The sequence below is a fragment of the Euleptes europaea genome, chromosome 5 (genome assembly GCF_029931775.1).
Source record: "Euleptes europaea isolate rEulEur1 chromosome 5, rEulEur1.hap1, whole genome shotgun sequence".
NCBI lineage: Eukaryota > Metazoa > Chordata > Lepidosauria > Squamata > Sphaerodactylidae > Euleptes > Euleptes europaea.
This window is the reverse complement of record NC_079316.1, coordinates 18,658,182-18,675,442: the sequence shown is the minus strand read 5'-3', so window position 1 is coordinate 18,675,442 and position 17,261 is coordinate 18,658,182. Positions and strand designations below refer to the sequence as shown.

At 43.2% G+C, this 17,261-nt stretch overlaps 1 protein-coding gene across 1 annotated transcript in view; it reads left to right on the top strand.

The window, feature by feature from the left end:
* FNDC3B (fibronectin type III domain containing 3B) overlaps positions 1-17,261 on the top strand; it is a 327,633-nt gene that overhangs the window by 289,203 nt on the left and 21,169 nt on the right. Inside the window, exon 23 of the mRNA XM_056849976.1 lies at positions 851-1,063. Within this exon, the coding sequence (XP_056705954.1) occupies positions 851-1,063 (213 nt within the window). The remainder of the gene's footprint in view (positions 1-850; positions 1,064-17,261) is intronic.

Below are 17,261 nucleotides of genomic sequence, written 5' to 3'. Positions count from 1 at the left end.
GGGTGTTCCAAGTAAACCATATGCACTAATATTCTATGTTACACATAGTTAGATACATTCCAGTGGCAATGTGAACTAGTAGAGCAATCTACCAATGTTTGATTGCTCTACTAGTTCATATTGGCATTTATTTCACGATGTATTTTCATGTATGTCTGAGCATATGTTATGAGTTTCTAGTAAAATTATTATTATTAATAGCCATTGCCTGGATGTTTTCCAGGGTGTTTGTATTTATTTAGCCTTTTGTGCTGATGTTTGTATTACCTTGGATATATTTAAATGCAAATGTGTGGAAGCCACAACTGGAAAAAGCTTGGAGCCCTATTTCCATATCTTCTGCCTAGAAAGTATTTCCTGCTTCCCCCCACCTTTTGTGGTGGGCCCGACTAGAACTTGAGTTGCCAACTCCCAGTTGGGCCTGGAGAAAACAACTTCCTAGAGGCCCCTGGTTAGCCACTTTTTGAACAGACTGCTGGACTTGATGGACCTTGGTCTGATCCAGCATGGCTTTTCTTATGTTCTTATGGTTAATAATTGGAGATAAACTGCATATCCCTGAGGTGGGGCATGCCTATTATGTTAGGTGCTATGGAACACAGACAGGATGGTGCTGCTGCAGTCGTCTTGTTTGGGGGCTTCCTAGAGGCATCTGGTTGGCCACTGTGTGAACAGACTGCTGGACTTGATGGTCTGATGAAGCAGGGCTTTTCTTATGTTCTTAACCATTCTTCAGTGTAGAAATCCTTGGTTAGGTATTCTTGGACATATGGTGGATCTTGTTTTAATTAAAGGCAGGGAGGAAGAAAACCAGTGGATTTAACAACTGTATGTAATGTCTTTTTTCTAGGATCCGTATCCAGGCAGTCAACGACATCGGAGCCGGGCCTTTTAGCGACTTCATTAAGGCAAAGACCAGGCCACTGCCCCCCATACCTCCTCGGCTAGAGTGCACAGCAGCCGGTCCTCAGAGCCTGAGGCTGAAATGGGGGGAGAGCACTTCCAAACTGCACGCCACCGACGACATGGTATACATCTTGCAGATAGAGGACAAGAATAAGAGGTGAGAGTCTTCTGAAGTACAGCTTAATGATCTTTAGTCCTTAACCTGTTTAATTGACTCCATAGAATCATAGCGTTGGAAGGGACCACCAGGTCCTCTAATCCAATCCCCTGCACAATGCAGGGAATTCACAACTACCTCCCCCCACACACATCCCCAGTGACCCCCTACTCCACGCCCAGAAGATGACAACAAAACCCCTCCAGGATCCCTGGCCAATGTGGCCAGGAGGAAAATTGCTTCCTGACCCCAAAAGTGGCGATCGGCACTACCCTGGGCAAGCAAGAAGGGGCCACGAGAGCCAAACACTGACACAACCCTCCCTCTCATGATCTGCCTAAGGTCACAGAATCAGCATTTCTGATAGATGGCCATCTAGCTTCTGCTTAAAAACCTCCAAAGGAGGAGAGCCCATCACCTCTTGAGGAAGCCTGTTCCACTGAGGAACTGCTCTAACTGTCAGAAAGATGTTCCTAAATGTCTAGACGGAAACTCTTTTGATTTAATTTCAACCCGTTGGTTCTGGTCCGACCTTCTGGGGCAACAGGAAACAACTCTGCACCATCCTTCATATGACAGCCCTTCAAGTACTTGAAGATGGTTATCATATCCCCTCTCTTTCTTATCCTCTTCAGGCTAAACATACCCAGCTCCAACCTTTCTTCATAGGACTTGGTCTCCAGACCCTTCACTGTCTTCTGTCTATGGGTGTTTGGTTTGGAAGAGTGGCTGATTTTATGTTTAATGGTTCCATTCCTTTCATTTATTTGGCTCACAGACCAATCGGTCAAGCAAATATGGGGGGGGGGGGACAGAATACGTAATTCTAAATAATTATAAATAAAAACAGAATATGTAATTATAAATACATTATGAGAATGCCATAGACAAAAAATGTGCTGCTGCAAGAGTCACATGGGGGTCAGCATCAGCTAACAATTTAGCAACAATCTCCACAACTGGAGCTGGGGCCCATTTTTGAATGTACATTACAATCCACTTATTTTGAGAAGTAGCATATTTGTTACAATCAATAAAGAAATGCCAGATTGTATCTAGTTTTCCAGATTTACAATCATGAAGTACTGAGGGAAAGGGACTCCTGCAAACATGCTGGATAGTTCCCCTAACAGTAGCATCTTTAATCTTGCTTTAGGGAGGCGGAAACGATATTTAAGGATTGTTAGGCGCTTACAATATGCAGGTAAAGTCTTTGGGATTGAAAGACCCAAATAATACAAAGAGCGAACACTCCGTGCTCTACAGCACGTGTTTAATCTGATGTTTAATAGCGTGATCTTTCTGGTGTGCATTCTTCCACTGGAGAGACCACAGCTGATTGCAAACCCCTCACGCATAACACAGTATTGCTCCAATATCTGGATGTGACATGTGCCATTTATGCATGGGAGGTTTTGCCTTGGATTTGCCACTCTCTAGATGCACATTTTCTCCATCCGAATTTTCAGAACTCTGCACGGGGTCTTATTTTTGAGTTTTGAGAAAATGGAGGGGGGAATATGGGCATCTCGAGAGCAGCAAATCCAAGGCAAAACCTCCCACGTATAAATGGCCTTGTCGACTTGTTGTGTTGCTGCATCAGGAGGTAGCCTGTGTTTCCATGGCAGTAATTTTCTCTATATATTTTTTTATTTTCAAAATTTATATCTCACCTCAATTTGCAAGATCTGTGCAAGGCTGTGAAAGATAGGACATTTTAGAGGACATTGATTCATAGGGTTGCTATGAGTCGGAAGCGACTTGACGGCACTTAACACACACACACATGGTATCCAGTTGAATTCTTCTGCGTGAAACCATTTCTGGTAGCAGCTTTCTGAACCACTCAATGCAAGGTTGATGCTAGATATAGTGCAGGCAGGGGGAAGGTCTCCAACCAAGACGCCATTTTGACTGTACCACCCATATTGCCACCTATAATAATCCCCAAACTTCCTTTGCCCATCAGTTTAGATGAACAGTTGATCACGTGGCAAAACAATTCTTGTCTTGCTTGAGACTGAAGGAAGAATTGCATAATCAAATGTTCCCCATATCTTTCTTTACCAAAAAAAACAAAAATCCTCCTTCCTTGAAAAGTGTTGATGTCAGCCTTCCCTGTTTCCATCTCAGAGCTGGGGAGGAGAGAAGGATTTGGCTGTACACTTGTGGCAGACTTCAGAGGCACTTGAAACCTGATGACACACTTTAGAGAGCCAGCGTGGTGTAGTGGTTAAGAGCGGTGGACTCCAATTTGGAGAACCGGGTTTGATTCCCCACTCCTCCACATGAGCGGCGGACTCTAGTCTGGTGAACTGGGTTGGTTTCCCCACTCCAACACGTGAAGCCAGCTGGATGACCTTGGGCTAGTCACAGTTCTCCCTGAACTCTCTCAGCCCCATCTACCTCACAAGGTGTCTGTTGTGGGGAGGGGAAGGGAAGGTGATTGTAAGCCGGTTTGATTCGTCCTTAAGTGGTAAATAAAGTCGGCATATAAAAAACAACTCTTCTTCTTGGTACTTAAGCTTTTTTTAAAAACTGTTATGGTCAGTTCATTAAATGCTTCTCCTTCCCAAAGCTAGTGCACGGCAGCCTGTTGCAGAGTACATGAATACAGCATACAGCTAGCAGGGATGCGTCTATGAAATTGGGGGGGGGGGCGGTAGGAAGCAGATTCGGGCAGTGGAAGGGCCTAGACTTATTGGTAGAGCATCTGCTTGGAATGCAGAAGGTCCCATGTTGTACCCTAAGCGTCTCCAGTTAAATGGACCAGGCCGCAGGTTATGTGGAAGACTTGGGACGCTGGAGGGCCCACTGCCAACCTGAGAGGGCAGCACTGACCTTAATGGACCAGTGATCTGGTTCAGTAGATAAGGCCGCTTCATGTGTTCGTGTGCTTCCTCTTGTGAAAATAGGAGTGTTGTGAATTGCACAAGCGTGTCCCCATTTCTCTGTGTTAAGTGTTGGGAGGAAATGTGTAGAACTTCACCAACATTCCATTTGGTTCCAAAAAGCTATGCCTGCAAGTCCTTGTGTGTGTGTGTGCGTGCGCACAAGCAGACACATTTGCACGCACACTTAAAAGCAGGTAATATGATGTCGTCTTTTAAACCTGGCTGTCAGATCAAGCCTAAGCCTTGTTGTTTTCCTTCTCAAGAAACACCAAGGGACTCTCAATGAATATAAATGCCCCTTGGTGATAGTGACTAATAAAACAGCTGCTTAGTTGCACAGCCATGCCTGGCAGCTTTATGATCCCCGCAGATATATGTAATTGAACAAAATACAATGAATTTTTATACCTGACAAGCACTCTTACTTGCCTGCACTTTAAGTTGTTGTTAAAAGCAATGGTTTTTAAAAGGCAACTGTATGAAGATCTCCTGTTTATATAAGAACATAAGAAGAGCCTTGTTGGTTTGTTCCGAAAGTCCAGCATCCTGTTTCTAGTAGAGGCCAGACAGGTGCATTTGGATATCATAATGGGCATCACTCCATATCCCTCCAGTCTTGGCCTGTCTGCACTGGTTCCCAATCTGTTTCCAGGCACCAGCATACTTTAAGGACTGCCTACTCCCTTATGAACCTCTCTAACCACCGAGGTCATCTTCTGAGGCCTTGCTTTGGGTGTCCCCGCCTTCTGAGATTAGGTGGGAGGCAAGCCATGAGAAGGACTTCTTGGTCATGGCACCAAAACTCAGGAACTCTCTCCCCGGGGAGACTTCTCCGTCCCCTTCTGTTGCCATCTTCTGCCAGCAGGTGGTGTCATTTTTGTTGCGTCTCGCATTCCCTCAGTGATCCCTCCTTCCTGCCCAGTTTTTTTAATTGTTGTTTTTATGTTTTCATGTTTGTGTTTTAGCTCTGGTTTTAATTGTTTTAATGATATGTTTTGTTGATATTAATTTGTATTTAAGGTGTGATTTTTAATGTATGTTTTCAATTTCTTAGCTGGGGTCATTACTGAAAGTCATGTGATGTCATTTTTTATTCAACATAAATACTTTTTAAATCTTCTGTTGAACAGAATTCTGTCTCTGCAACTGTTCTTTATTTTTTGACTTGTGTCCTTCCCTTTCCCCAAGGAGGTCAGATCATGGGTTTGTTGTTGTTTTTCAGTTCAAACAACCACATCCAAGATCACCAACATGTTGAGTGGGGATCTGGAAATACAACCTCCACTCCCAACTCTGGTACTTCTAGATATATAGGTTGACTAGCAGCTGAAGGTCTAGTCTCTCTTCTGTTTTCCTTGGGCCTTAACTTCTGGTTATAATACAACAATAATTAGGAGTGTCATTTGGGGAAGGTGATTCTAGAGGACCACCCCCCTGTACATTATTTCTCAGGAACATCCCTGTCTCCTACCAACTCACTGGTTATTTATACTGAGTGATTCAGTGGGCTGTGTAGCGTGTATGTATGAAGACATGAAGCTGCCTTATACTGAATCAGACCCTTGGTCCATCAAAGTCAGTATTGTCTACCTTCTTCATGCCAAGCAGATGCTCTACCACTGAGCCACAGCCCCTCCTTATGCTAAGACCCAAATCCTTCTACCTCAGAATAAAAGCAGTGGAGAAATTCTGTAACATTACCCGGACCTGGATGGCCCAGTGCCTTCTTTATGGTCGATGCTTCATCTATCAGAAAGGAAATATGTCAGGGTAGATGGAAACCATTAGCATGACAGTCTGACAAAGGGAGCATGCAGCAAATAGGCCAGGGGAGTCTTCAGTTGTTATCGTCTATACAGAAAGACCCAATTAGCATTTCTTGCTTCAGCTTTTGTGTTGATTTCAGAGGAAACAAGATGTTGGCATCCACAAGAACATTGAGAAACCTGTGTTTGAGTGTACATATCCTCTTGATAATTGGGGTTCTAGGTTGCTGCACAGGAGGCTATTTAACCAGTAATAACATAAAAGGACAAATATTTTCTGAGCACAGTAGGGTTACTGTCAAACAGGTCAAACAAATTAACATTGTTACATCAACGCTCGTTTTTGATGGCAGTCAGTAGCCTTCAGTTCTGTGCCTTTTTCCAGGAACCCTGAAAGTGTTTCTAAGAGCCAATGTTGAAATGACATAATTAAGTAGTGTGTTAATTATGGAGCACTCTGTGACTTCAGAGCACCCTTGAGCATTTGGCAGATCTCTCTGTATCCCACCAGCTTACCAACTAACGGAAGTAAAATGGACGGTTGTAAGTTAAGACTGCTATAGCTGACGAGAAGAAGAGGAACCATGGGTGTCCAGAGTAAACCAATTTCAAGCTGGTTTATCCAGCCATGAAACTCTGGACAGTTTGATTGCACAAAATGATTTAAGACCTCCAGCCAACAGTCCTCAACACCTTTTCAAAATTAAAGCATTCAAAGTAACTTGGAGGAAATTTTGTTGACAAATGCTTTATACATTTACATTTTTAGTGTAGGCATTTCCTTCATAGGGTTTCCAACCTCCAGGTAGTAACTGGAGATCTCCCGCTATTACAACTGATCTCCAGCCAATAGAGATCAGTTCCCCTGGAGAAAATGGCCACTTTGGCAATTGGACTCTATGGCATTGAAGTCCCTCCCCAAACCCTGTCCTCCTCAGGCTCCACCACAAAAACTTCCTGCTGGTGGTGAAGAGGGACTTGGCAACCCTATTCTTTCGTGTTCCCTGGCATTCCTTGCTTCTCCTTTAGAGGTGAGTTCCAACCATCAGGTGAAACTGCCTATTCAGGGACAACTTGTGCTAGGTTGTTATCACATATTGGAAGTTGTCTGACTTTTAGGGTTGACATTTGCCTGCCACCAGTGGGGAAACCCTTGCCGGCACTCCCCATTCCCTGAGCCTGAGGAGGGCAGGGTTTGGGGACGGGAGGGACTTCAATGTCATAGGGTCCAGTTGCTAAAGTGGCCATTTTCTCCAGGGGATCTGATCTCTATCAGCTGGAGATGAGTTGTAATAGCAGGAGATCTCCAGCTAATACCTGGAGGTTGGCAACTCTATTAATTGCTAAAAAGGCTGTGCTGGGGACTGTGGGCAAAAAGTACAGGCATATCTTGGAGTTGTTGCGGATTCGGTTCCAGAGCACTGCAATAAAGCCAATATTGCCATAAAGCGAGGCACGCAATTTTTTTTGTTTCCCACTGCATATAAAAGTTCTGTTCATACTATATTGTAGTCAAGTGTGCAATAGAATTACGTCTAAAAAAAAGCAATGTATATACCTTAATTAAAAATTACTTTATTGCTAAAAATGTGACAGAGACATGAAGTGAGCACATGCTGTTGGAAAAATGACACTGATTGACTTGCTTGACTCAGGGTTGCCACAACCCTTCAATTTGTAAAAATACACAGTATCTGCGAAGCGCGATAAAGTGAGTCCACTTCATCTTTCTGTCAGGGATATAACACTTGTCAGTAGGGTTGCCAACCTCCAGGTACTAGCTGGGATCTTCTGGTATTACAACTGATCTCCAGCCGATAAAGATCAGTTCCCCTGGAGAAAATGGCTGCTTTGGCAATTGGACTCTACGGCATTGAAGTCCCTCCCCAAACCCCACCCTCCTCAGGCTCCTCCCCAAAAACCTCCCACTGGTGGCGAAGAAGGACCTGGAAAGCCTACTTGTCATGGATGCTCTAGGCTGATCCTGCATTTGGCAGGGGGTTGGACGAGATGGCCTGTATGGCCCCTTCCAACTCTATGATTCTATGAAGTGCAATAAAACGAGGCAAGCCTGTATATGAGACGGGCTATAGTAAGGGAAGGAACTGAGATTAACAGCCCATTCCTAAAGCGGGGGTAGACGGTTTGCTGCCAGCGCTGCAAGGCAAAAAACGAATTAAAAATTATGATCTGCTCACAAAGATTGTTTTACACTTTCCTCTAGGAAGTTGCACAAGAAAAGTGAAACTAAATCCAAAGATGTACACTTCCCCTAATGTTAAAAAGTTGCCCAAGCAGAAAGCTGCCATAGAAAATACCTGTATAGCACTGCATGAACTTTTCCATAGGTGTCCCTGCATGAACCAGAATTAGTGACCTTTTTCTCCTGCTTTGATCCCCATCGATCAAGAGAAAACTGTGACAGAAATATTTTCAATAAATAAAATTTTTCCCACTCAGATTATTTGATTGAACTCACGGTGATTTATATTTAATATCTCTGAAATTGCATCTAAAACAGAAAATCTGTTTCCAAGGTTTTTGATTCCAGGCAGCTTTTTAAAAAAATGGACCTGTCCATATTATTCTGTCATGTTACCACTGCGGTGAATAGCAAGTAAGGGTATGAATTTAAGTATTCTCTTGCAGTCACTTTGTAACACAAATATTAGTCATATTGAGGCAGTGGTAGGATAAATAAATCCCACTAAAGCTGAGCGCTTTTATATCCCATTCATTTCAGTGTGAGAATTAATCATACGCTTAGCCGAAAGCCAGGCTGAAACAGAGCTAGATAATCTGTTTCATATCGAAGCCATGGAGTTGGCAAACACTTCCAGCTCAGCCTCCTTGGTCAGGTGGGGCATATCGAAAGCTGGGTCTACGAGAGATCAAGAGGAGGCTTATTGAGCAGTGATCCTACAATTGTTTCCTTAAGAGCAGACGGCACTTCTCCCTCCCACAAAGATGCAGTAAATGTCCATCAAAAATTGAATGTAACAGCCTCTCTATACTCACCGTCTCAAGAAGGCTTGCCAGGTCCCTCTCTGCCACCGGCGAGAGGTTTTTGGGGCACAGCCTGAGGAGGGCGGGGTTCTCCTGCTATTACAACTGATCTCCAGCCAATAGAGATCGGTTCACCTGGAGAAAATGGCTGTTTTGGCAATTGGACTCTATGGCATTGAAGTCCCTCCCCAAACCCCGCCCTCCTCAAGCTCCACCCCAAAAACCTCCCACTGGTAGCAAAGAGCAACCTGGACTCAAAACTAGTTGTTCTACTGCAGACCGACACAGCTTCCCTCTGGAACTGTTTTTAACAGGACATTTATTTTAGCTCAAAACTGACAATTCTTTGCAAGATGGGAAATTAAGCAGCTATTTCAAAGATTATGATGCTGGGTTTTGAGATTGGAGAGCAGATGGCTCTCTGGTCTACTCTCATTCCCATTCCTTTCCAGTTCTGTATGACCTATAAACTGCTGTAAGAGGACTGACAAAACAATGCTCGCTCATAGTTATTGTCAGGGGTATTGTGTAATCCTTTTCTTGTCAAGTTCCTTTTGATATAAAAGTGCCCTCAGGAGTGCTGCATAAGCACTGAATTTGTAGTAATTATGTTGTGCTTTATAAACCTTTAAAAAAACCCAGCAAATTGGGATTGTGCTTCTTGAAACATTACAAAACACTTTACTTGATTGTAGGCATTTGATATGTTTAACCACAGCACTATTTTAAGAAATAGAAAACAAATAGTCAAGCAATGCATTTTTTGAACTGCTGCATAAAACATGCCCAATGCAAATAAATGATGTTGTTTGTTTGTTTCGGGCCAAGTGTTTCTCTCAGTTTGGAGCCTGGCATCTACGGTTATCTGCATTTGTTCAGGAAGAATGTGTGTATTCCATTAAAAGGTAAAGGCCCTGTGCAAGCACCGGGTCATTCCTGACCCATGGGGTGACGTCACATCCCAACGGTTACTAGGCAGACTTTGTTTACGGGGTTGTTTGCCAGTGCCTTCCCCACTCATTTGTAAGGTAATACCTGTTAGCACCTCCTGTTCATGTGGGTGTTTTTCTCTGGAAGGGTTTTTCACAGTTTGAAATATATCACGTGGGGGGGTGGACCGCTCTGCTTTGGAAAGTAGACAGCAGTTTGTTTAGTTGCTGAGCCTCGTGTTTGATTAAAAACTAATAAAAGATAAAAACGACAAATTCCAATAAAAGCAAGTACAGCAAAATTGGGATGAAATGTTTCTCCTACTATTGGGACAAACTTACAATTTGAATATATTTTAAAACCCAAATATTCAGGAAAAAATGGCATTTATTAGATTTGGAAGCTTTGGCTGATCCATGCTTGGGTAGTGTTTTAGCCCCAAAAGTCATGCATCCAGCATAAAGATCATATATGACATTAAAAAAAAACAAAGTAGTGTCTCTCATGAGGTGAAGGCTCCTTGAAACTTTTCAATCATTTATTCTTTAAAGTGCATAAATTTGTGTGATAAATTAGAAACACCACCATATCAAGTGTTCCTGCTTCTCTCCCCCCTCCTCCCATGAAACAATTTTCCCCAGCTATTGTTGGGAATAATGCTCAACATGAATAATGAGCTGGTGATAATACTCGGCTGTGGCGTTCCTGGCTCAGAGGTAGCTGTTAGGTAATCACAACGATGGTTTGATCAATGTTTATCCTGCCATTTCCAAAAGTTCTAGCAGTTAACAATTTATCTATAAGGAACAGTTAAATTTGAGTCTGGTAGCACCCTAGAGACCTACAAGAGTGTCCGGGTATAAGCTTTTGAGAGTCAAAGCCCCCTTCGTCAGATACGAGTAGAGTAGAAATGGAGATTTGAGTCCTATTAGAGTTGCCAACCTCCAGGTACTAGCTGGAGCTCTTCTACTAGGCTAACCAGGTCCCCCTTCTCCTTCGGTGGGAGGTTTTTGGAGTGGAGGCGGAGGGGTTGCACACACCCGGAAGTGCTGCATCACTTCCGCTTTATACAGGGAGTCTGAGAGGTAAAAGGCCTCTTGTGATGCAGCACTTCCGAGTGTAAAACGCATCACAAGGAGCCGTTTAAGTCCCCTTGTGGTGCATTTACACCCAGAAGCGCCACATCGCAAGTGGCCTTTTACCACTCACATTGGGAATTTGAGTGGTAACTGGCCCCTTGCAATGCAGCGCTTCCGGGTGTAAACCAGAAGTGACGTGTCGCCACAGGAAGGCGCACTTGCACGCGTTGCCTGCCGACCCTCCGCTGGTCGGCGGGCAGCCAGGTGGATTGGCGGGGGTTTGCCCGCCACCACCTGGCACTTGGCAACCCTATCTCCTACTATTACAACTGATCTCCAGCCGATAGAGATCAGTTCCCCTGGAGAAAATGGCCGCTTTGGCAATTGAACTCTATGGCATTGAAGTCCCTCCCCTCCCCAAACCCCGCCCTCCTCAGACTCCACCCCCCAAGATCTTCAGGTATTTCCCAACCTGAAGCTGGTACCTTCTATCCCATTCAGAAAGTGGGAGGGGTGTTGTAAAGAATGCTTTTATTGGATGCAAAGGCACAGTGCATATTGTAGTCAGCTTGTTGGCCTCTAAGGTGCTACTGGACTCGAATCTTAACTGTTCTACTGCAGACCAACCCGGCTACCCACTGAAACTATCTATAGGAAGTTGTACCATAAAATTATAAATGATGCATCTCTTTAATAGAGATCACTCTAAAAGTAAAACCCTGTTAGGAAATTGGGATAAAAGTTTTATCCTAAACAAAATCATAAACAACTGGAATTCTTGGCACAGTTCAGTTGAAATGTCTGCACTTTTACATTCCGTTTATTTGAACCGGAAAAGAGCTAAACGTATGCTTAATTTCCATACTGAAATGCATGGAACTTCAGCACTTTGGGCTAGATCCCATAAACAGCCGGCAGAAGGTGTCGATGGTCCCCGCTCCTCTTTCCCCCCCGCCCCTCCCAGCCATTTCTGAGACTAGAAAAGTTTATTCACAGAGTTACAGGACTCCAATGAGAAAAAAGGGAGAGCGATTGCATTCCACAATCACAGGGATAAACTTTCCCGGGGTCAGAAATGGCATGGGGGATGGGAAAGATCCTTGATTCTCATATCCGTGGGCCACAGGATCAAAACCTTTTGAGTCCAGTCTTTGGAGGAAAGCAGGATAGAAAAAAAATTAATTAAATCTTAACAGTCCTGTCCAAAGCTCTACTAAGTAAGCAGCAGTACCCTCATGCTACACATTGGGGGATGGAGGGGAGCTAACTTTAGCTCAAGGCCCTCGGCTTACTTTGTGGCAAAGACCAGGTTTGAACAAGAGCCTATTCTGTTGGGAAATCCTTCCATGAAGATGACTGTGCGACCTCCTTAAGCAACGTATCCCATTCTATGAGTAAGACGTTGGTCGTATTGTCTTAGCTAATCAATTGAGGCACAGTGCGCTCATTTAAAAATAATAATCTGGGCCTAAAAGCAATTTGTATGCATAGCTGTGAGTGCACATACATAGAGTCCACTTCGCCTTATGACGAAGGCGGTTGTTACCCAGCTCCAGCAACTTTACAAAGAGTCTAATGAGGAAACGGTTTACACTCTTAATTGAATCAAGATTATTAACATCCCTTTTAACAGCAACATTTGGCTTTCACTCAACCTAGGAGAGCTGCAGAAGTGTATGCGTGTTTAAAAGTATATAAAAATAGGCATATTGACTTACTCATTCAAGATGATCTGCGTACAGTCATTTAAAAAGTTTGGCTGGCAAATAAGGAGAGGAAATTGACAATTAAAACCTAGCCATATGTTTGCTGTAGTATGAGTTATGAAATACACAAACTCGTGAAGAAACAAATGCACAAAAGGCAAGGCACAAAAAGTAAGCTGACACCCTGTTCACCAAAAGCATTAAAATAATTATTTAGTACCTAGTGGGTAGGTTCCACTAAGGGCATTTTCTTTCCTTTTCTTTCTTGCTCTGAACGTAATAGTGGTGACTAATTGGTATTTGTGTGTGTGATCTGACTAGTAAAAGGAAGACGTTGCTGTATGCAAGCAATTGTTTTGTGAAGGATTCTTGTATATTCGTTTGCACTGAGAATCTCAACACTACTGATCACAGAGCGAAGGAGGAATATTTACATAAGACTTATCATCTAAGAGGCCCATGAGTTTGCACTGTGGTTGACAAGAGATATCCCAGGGAAACTTTTTAAAAAGACTCTTGTACTAATTAGTAAAGCATCAGGATATCCTGGAGCAATGAGTTCCATAAGCAATATAAAGCTCAGTCTGATTTCTGTGGGAATTGTCCATATAGGACAGCCATTGTGTTTTAACACAATGGCTGTCCTATATGGACAAGCAAAGAAACTAGTTTTTGTTCATCCAGTGCCATATCAGATAGTTGTTTTACCTCTTCTGCATAGCAAAATGCAATGAGTTAGCTACTTATATCAATCCTGCAACTAAATACTCAAGAAGTGCTCGTCCATGGCCTGCTCCATGTTCATGTAAAGCTGCCTTATACGGAGACCCTTGGTCTATCATGGACATTATTGTCTATTCATGCTTGCAGCAACTCTTCAATACCTTAAGTATAGGTCTTTCACGTCACCTCTTCCTGGATCTTTTACCTGGATTTGCTTGTGATTGAACCTGGGGCCTTCAGCATGCCAAGCAGATGCTCTACACCAAGGGTCTCCAGCATAATGCCCATAGGCACCATGGCGTCCATGGACTCCTTTCCTGGTGCCCACCAAGTATTTCTGGAAAGTAGGTAGGGGCAGATGGGGCTTGGCAAAGAACTGAAGCCTGCTCTGTCGGGCTCCTCTTTTTATTTTGCATGGACGGACCGGGGAGGGGACCTTCCCCCCCACCACTCCGTTCTATTCCCCTGCTTTTTTCAACGGTCGTAACTGCCATCCCCCTTCCCTTTGCCCGGGGGGAGACAGCTGATTGGCCTTCAGGCAGCAGCCCACCAAGCCCCCTGTCCGGCACAGAATTGCCACCCTCTCACCTGGCTCCAGGTGATCCTGGAACCAAGGACTTCTGATTGGCCACTGGAGATTTGGTTGGCTGTGCAGATTTTTTTTTTTTTAAAGGTTGCTTTGGCAGCAGCTGCCACCCCAGCGCAAGGATATTCACTGTGTGACTGAAATAAGCTGCGGCAGCCAATTTGTAGATGGTTCGGCCTATTTTGTCTCTGCACCCACCACACTGTGCGTGAATTCCAAATGTGCCTGCAGGCTCAAAAAGGTTGGGGACCCCCTGCTTCACTAAGCCACAGCCTCTCCCATCGCATCCCCTCCTGCCTCCACACCCCACCCCATTGCCCATCCCACTTGTGCCCCTCTCTCTCCCTCAAGCTTTGCCCAGTTCAAGAAGCTCTCCATGTCTGCTGGTAAGGAACGCTGTAGTGCTTGCCCAGCGATACTGTTGGTGTCACGTGCACAGATTATTTTATTCTGTATGTCTGTCACTACATTTTTATACATTTCTCAAGGAGCTTGGGGAAGTGTACATGGTTCTTCTCCAGTTTTATTCTCACAGCAGCCCTGTGAGGTAAGTTAGCCTGAGAGACTGGGACAAAGTCGGCCAGTGATCTTCATGTGTGGAGATTTGAACCCAAGTCTCCCAGGTCCAAGAATGACACTCTAATCATTACACCACACCCCCTTAACCGTGTAATTGATTTCTGTAATCTGTGTGAAATAAGCCTTCAGGACAGTTTCCTGACCAGGTGGGATAAAAACTGAATAAAAAAGAATCGGGTACATTTACAATGTAAGGGCAGGATTAGATTAAAGCAATTATCATTTGGTGGAGTTTGTTACTTTGTTCACATAATAAAGAAACAGTGGTCCTGTATTAGAAAAACGAAGCCAGATTTAAACATTTTGCTTTAAGCAAAAATGTAGGTTTTTTTGTTGATGTAGTGCTGCTAAAGAAATTACGGCCCTTTCATAGGTCACCCATTTACATTACCTATTGATTCATCCCAGTTTATTCCCCCTACTCGTTCAGAACTTCATGTTCTTCAGCTCACAAGCCAAATTATCTGCTCTTGTTTTGAAGCTCTTGGGCTGCCATTTCCACAGTGTGGGGATTAGTAAAAGCAATTCCATAAATAGCTGGGGGGACAGAGTTATTCAATAAAACAGAATAGGGGTGGTTGTTGTTTTTAATGAGGCATGGGGCATTTATTGTCGGAAAAGTGACCCATTTCCCGCAGTGATAATATCTCTTATTTGGTTATTGGCAGCTGCTGCGAGTCTTGATTTCAGATGGTGAATTGCTCGCGTTGCGGCGAAAACAGCCTCTGGTCAGAAAATCTGCTCATTAATACTCTGATGATTTCTCTTCTCCTCGTGTTTCCCTCTTTTTGTTTCTTCCATAAATAATAAAAAATAACGGTTGCATTTGTACTGTGATCGCTAAGCCTCATTCTCTTTTTTGCTTGACACTCCCGTACTTTGCCTAACATTTCACACTTCTTTAATGCTTCAGGTGGGTAGCCGTGTTGGTTTGCAGTAGAAGAGCAAGCTTTAAATCCAGTAGCACCTTAAAGACAAACGAGATTGCCCGGGTGTGAGCTTTTGAGAGTCCAAATACCCTGGTGTCTGACAAAGGGGAGCTTTGACTCTCAAAAGCTCATAGCCAGGCAATCTTGTTTGTCTTTAAGATGTCACTGGTCTCGAATCTTGCTGTTCTTTAACACTGCACATAAAGACAGTTCTTCTTTGAAAACAAAAGAATTAGGAAGAGGAAAATATATCTAAAAAAAAAAAGAAGGGAACATTTTCCTAAATAAGAGTTGGAAAACTGTGCAGAAGACAAAGGGAGGGGTTTACAAGTCACTTTGTATTTCCCCGTTTCATTTGGAACATCTTGAAGGGGTGGAGATTCAGTGTGGTGGCATGAAAACCATTTCCCGGAAGATCCTGACTGAGGATAAAAATATATTGATGACAAAATTGTAGCCCTGTTATTTCTTAGCATTCTTTTTAGGAACACCATGTTCTATGGGTAAATAATTTATTGTTCTCTTTGACATTAGAAGCTCAGGGAACAAACCTGTTTAAAGCGGTTAACATGATGACAAAGCCACCACAAAGCAGAGTGGTGTTGGTATGGAGTTCCTTTCATTTGCTGTGTGATCTCTGCTTGTTTTAATGATATACCTGGAAGTAAGTACTAATGATGAACTTTAGCACAGGTTGAGGGCTCCATATGAGTGCTGGCTTTATCTATTCTTCAGTCATGGTTTCTAGAATCTCAGTGCTTGTAGGAATGACCTGTCCCTGTTTTGGATCATGAACTCAAGTCAAGTCAAGTTTATTGGTACAGTCTATTTGACCAGCCAGAAGTTAGTACATCAAATTGTCTAACTTGATAACACTGTAAAACTGATAAAACTCTGATATTAATAAAATATAAAATAGTCATTCATAACACAAAAGTAGGTTTACCATCTTAAAATTACTAAGAATTTAAATACTGCTTCGAAGCAAGAGCAACGCAAATCCCGCCCAATTCCATGCATAGCTCTTAACTTCAGGTTTCTCTCCCCACGCCCATTCGTGGGGAGGCCCAAGCAGCTGCCAGCTGAAATACTTGGCTGGCTCCACTTTTTCTCATTCAGAACAGAAGAAAATCCTGATTGTCTCAGTACTTCGTATTTGATAGATTTGAGTCCAATAGCACCCTAAAGGCCAACAAGATGGAGTTTTGACTCTTGAAAGCTTCTACCCCAAAAATCTTGTTGGCCCCTAATGTGCTACTGGACTTGATTCTTGCTCTTCTACTGCATACCAACATAGCTACCCCATCTGAAATTTTGTATATGTTGTTCTGTATATGTTGTATATAGATTAGAGAACAAAAGGGACAGTTCCTGAGTAGTCAACTGGGTGCTGTTTGACTGCTTCGATATTCGGTATAATATTCCTATTAGATTATCGAGGATTATAGTTTCCTCAAAGCCGGCAGTGACCCACAAATAAGGAGTATTATCATTTATTATCATTTACCTGCGTACATCTCCCACTGCTGCCCCACTGCTGTTCACTGCTTTCTTCTGTACAAGGTATTTTTTCAAAGCAGATCTTGCACCTTTATCGTATTTGTTACACTCAAGAAGTTCTGTGTATTTGAGGATGAGAAGGATCTTTGCAAACAGCTTGGGAGGCAGCTACCTTCCTCTTAGCCCCCGGGGCTCACCATCTTGACAGATAAATAAGTTGAGATTATCTTCCTTGCCTGGGCAGCAGTCAGCCCTCCTACACTTAAATGTGACAAAGAGAAATTGTTGCAGAATACAAAGTACCTGCTTCAGACTGTAATCTAATTATATCCATTTACCAAGATATCAGCCATGTTTTGAAGTTTAAAACAATTGTAATAAATATGAAACTTCAGTTGTTGCTTAAATTGCACAGTACGTTTTATGGGCATAATTAAGGCTTGTTTAGGCAATATTGCTAAATCAGACTGAACCTCAGGGCCTTACTGTCTTCCACTGAA